The sequence below is a fragment of the Rhizomucor pusillus genome (genome assembly GCF_041956525.1).
Source record: "Rhizomucor pusillus strain CBS 183.67 unplaced genomic scaffold VTP01scaffold_1, whole genome shotgun sequence".
Lineage (NCBI taxonomy): Eukaryota > Fungi > Mucoromycota > Mucoromycetes > Mucorales > Lichtheimiaceae > Rhizomucor > Rhizomucor pusillus.
In genome coordinates this window covers 2,207,422-2,208,845 of record NW_027192143.1, presented here as the reverse complement: position 1 = coordinate 2,208,845, position 1,424 = coordinate 2,207,422, and the positions used below count along the sequence as shown (strand labels likewise).

General features: G+C 46.1%; 1 protein-coding gene across 1 annotated transcript; it reads left to right on the top strand.

Moving 5' to 3' along the window:
- Positions 1 to 82: 82 nt before the first annotated feature.
- On the top strand, positions 83 to 1,297 carry VTP01DRAFT_965 (uncharacterized protein; the record flags this gene model as incomplete). Its single annotated transcript, XM_069388898.1, has 4 exons — positions 83 to 199; positions 262 to 356; positions 433 to 1,096; positions 1,181 to 1,297. The coding sequence occupies 4 exons, from the start codon at positions 83 to 85 to the stop codon at positions 1,295 to 1,297; spliced, it is 993 nt and encodes a 330-aa protein (XP_069245385.1).
- Between the last annotated feature and the right edge of the window lie 127 nt (positions 1,298 to 1,424).

Below are 1,424 nucleotides of genomic sequence, written 5' to 3'. Positions count from 1 at the left end.
TCCGAAGAAATCGCCTTGGAAACGAATCTTCAAACTCATCGTAATGTTCATCGGGAGCTGCACGATAACTTGATTGTTATGCATGATCTCGACATCTCGGTCGATTGCGGGTCGGGTGTCCACTCGAGACACGATCGAGAGTCATATCATCCAAGTCCTCGAAGTGGAGCCAAGAGATATTGTGTCGGATAGACATAAGGTTGATGACTGTTGTATCTCGTGGTTGTGTCAAACGACTGGTAATACTGTTGTCGATCTCAGGGTGAAGATATACAACAAATTCGTGCGGGTAGTCGAGTCAACCGATGCTCGTTCGTGTATATGATCGCAGCTATCGAACTTCGTCGCGAACAAGAGTGAAAAGTTCACAGAAAAGTTGCTGCGATTTAAGGATACAGGCATGACTCGATTCGAAATAACACTTTATACTAGGGATCTCTTCACATTGGACGACTATGTAGTTCTTATGAATGACTTGGTTGCCAAGATATCCGGCTGCACGACTTACCTGATAAGCTTTGAGAACCACTGGGTAACAATTGCTAACAGAATTCGGTCGCTTGTCGCTATCTACAATCCTGATACGAAGACCTTCGCATACTGTCATTGGTGGAACTCATTGACGAAGAGGTTTCAGGGATTGGTCAAAGAAGGGGTTGCGGAGAAATCTGTTCCAAGTCTTTTGGCGAATCTTAGTTTCAATGATCGGATCATCCATTACTTTATCGTACGATCGTCCGACAATACGTATGAAATCCCTGAGCATTTGAAATATTGCAGAGTCCCGGGCTGTACCGGTTTGACCTTTGTGCCTGGACCATCAAACAGCCTCTTTCGACGGGTTGACAAAATCGTTAATAGTACCGTCCTTGAACTTCCCGTTATGGGGTTCCGAATGGTCAACAATATCGCACTGGGATGGTCGCCTGGTTATTATCGTGATAATGCGATCATTGACGGTGTGCAGATGGAAGCTGTGACCGACACGAATCCGGCGGAACAAGATCATGGCGTGCTTCAGCATGTAGATACTGTTAATATGCCCATTTACCGTCCCGATTACGACGTCTTGGAGATTGGTAAAGTTTATAACATAGTCGCGTATGGTCTTGGAGTCTTTAGATGCAAGGAGTATTTGTGCGTTTCGACCGAATGTGACGTACGTGCGCGTTGTAGCAAGACCCTTGACCAACTAGTCCGGTCCCGAATCAATGCAGGTCGTCCAATACCTATACAGGTAGACAGGCCCAGAAAGACCCGGGGTGTCCGTGATCTGGTGTGTATTTTGGCCGAGTAATCCCGGCATGTTTCTTTCAAAAGCTCTTTAAAATGTCCCCCTGCATCCACGCGAATTTCGATCGGTGCAAAGTTTAACATTCGTCCAAAAAGGGATGGCCGAATGTTATCAGGCCACCATACTTTTC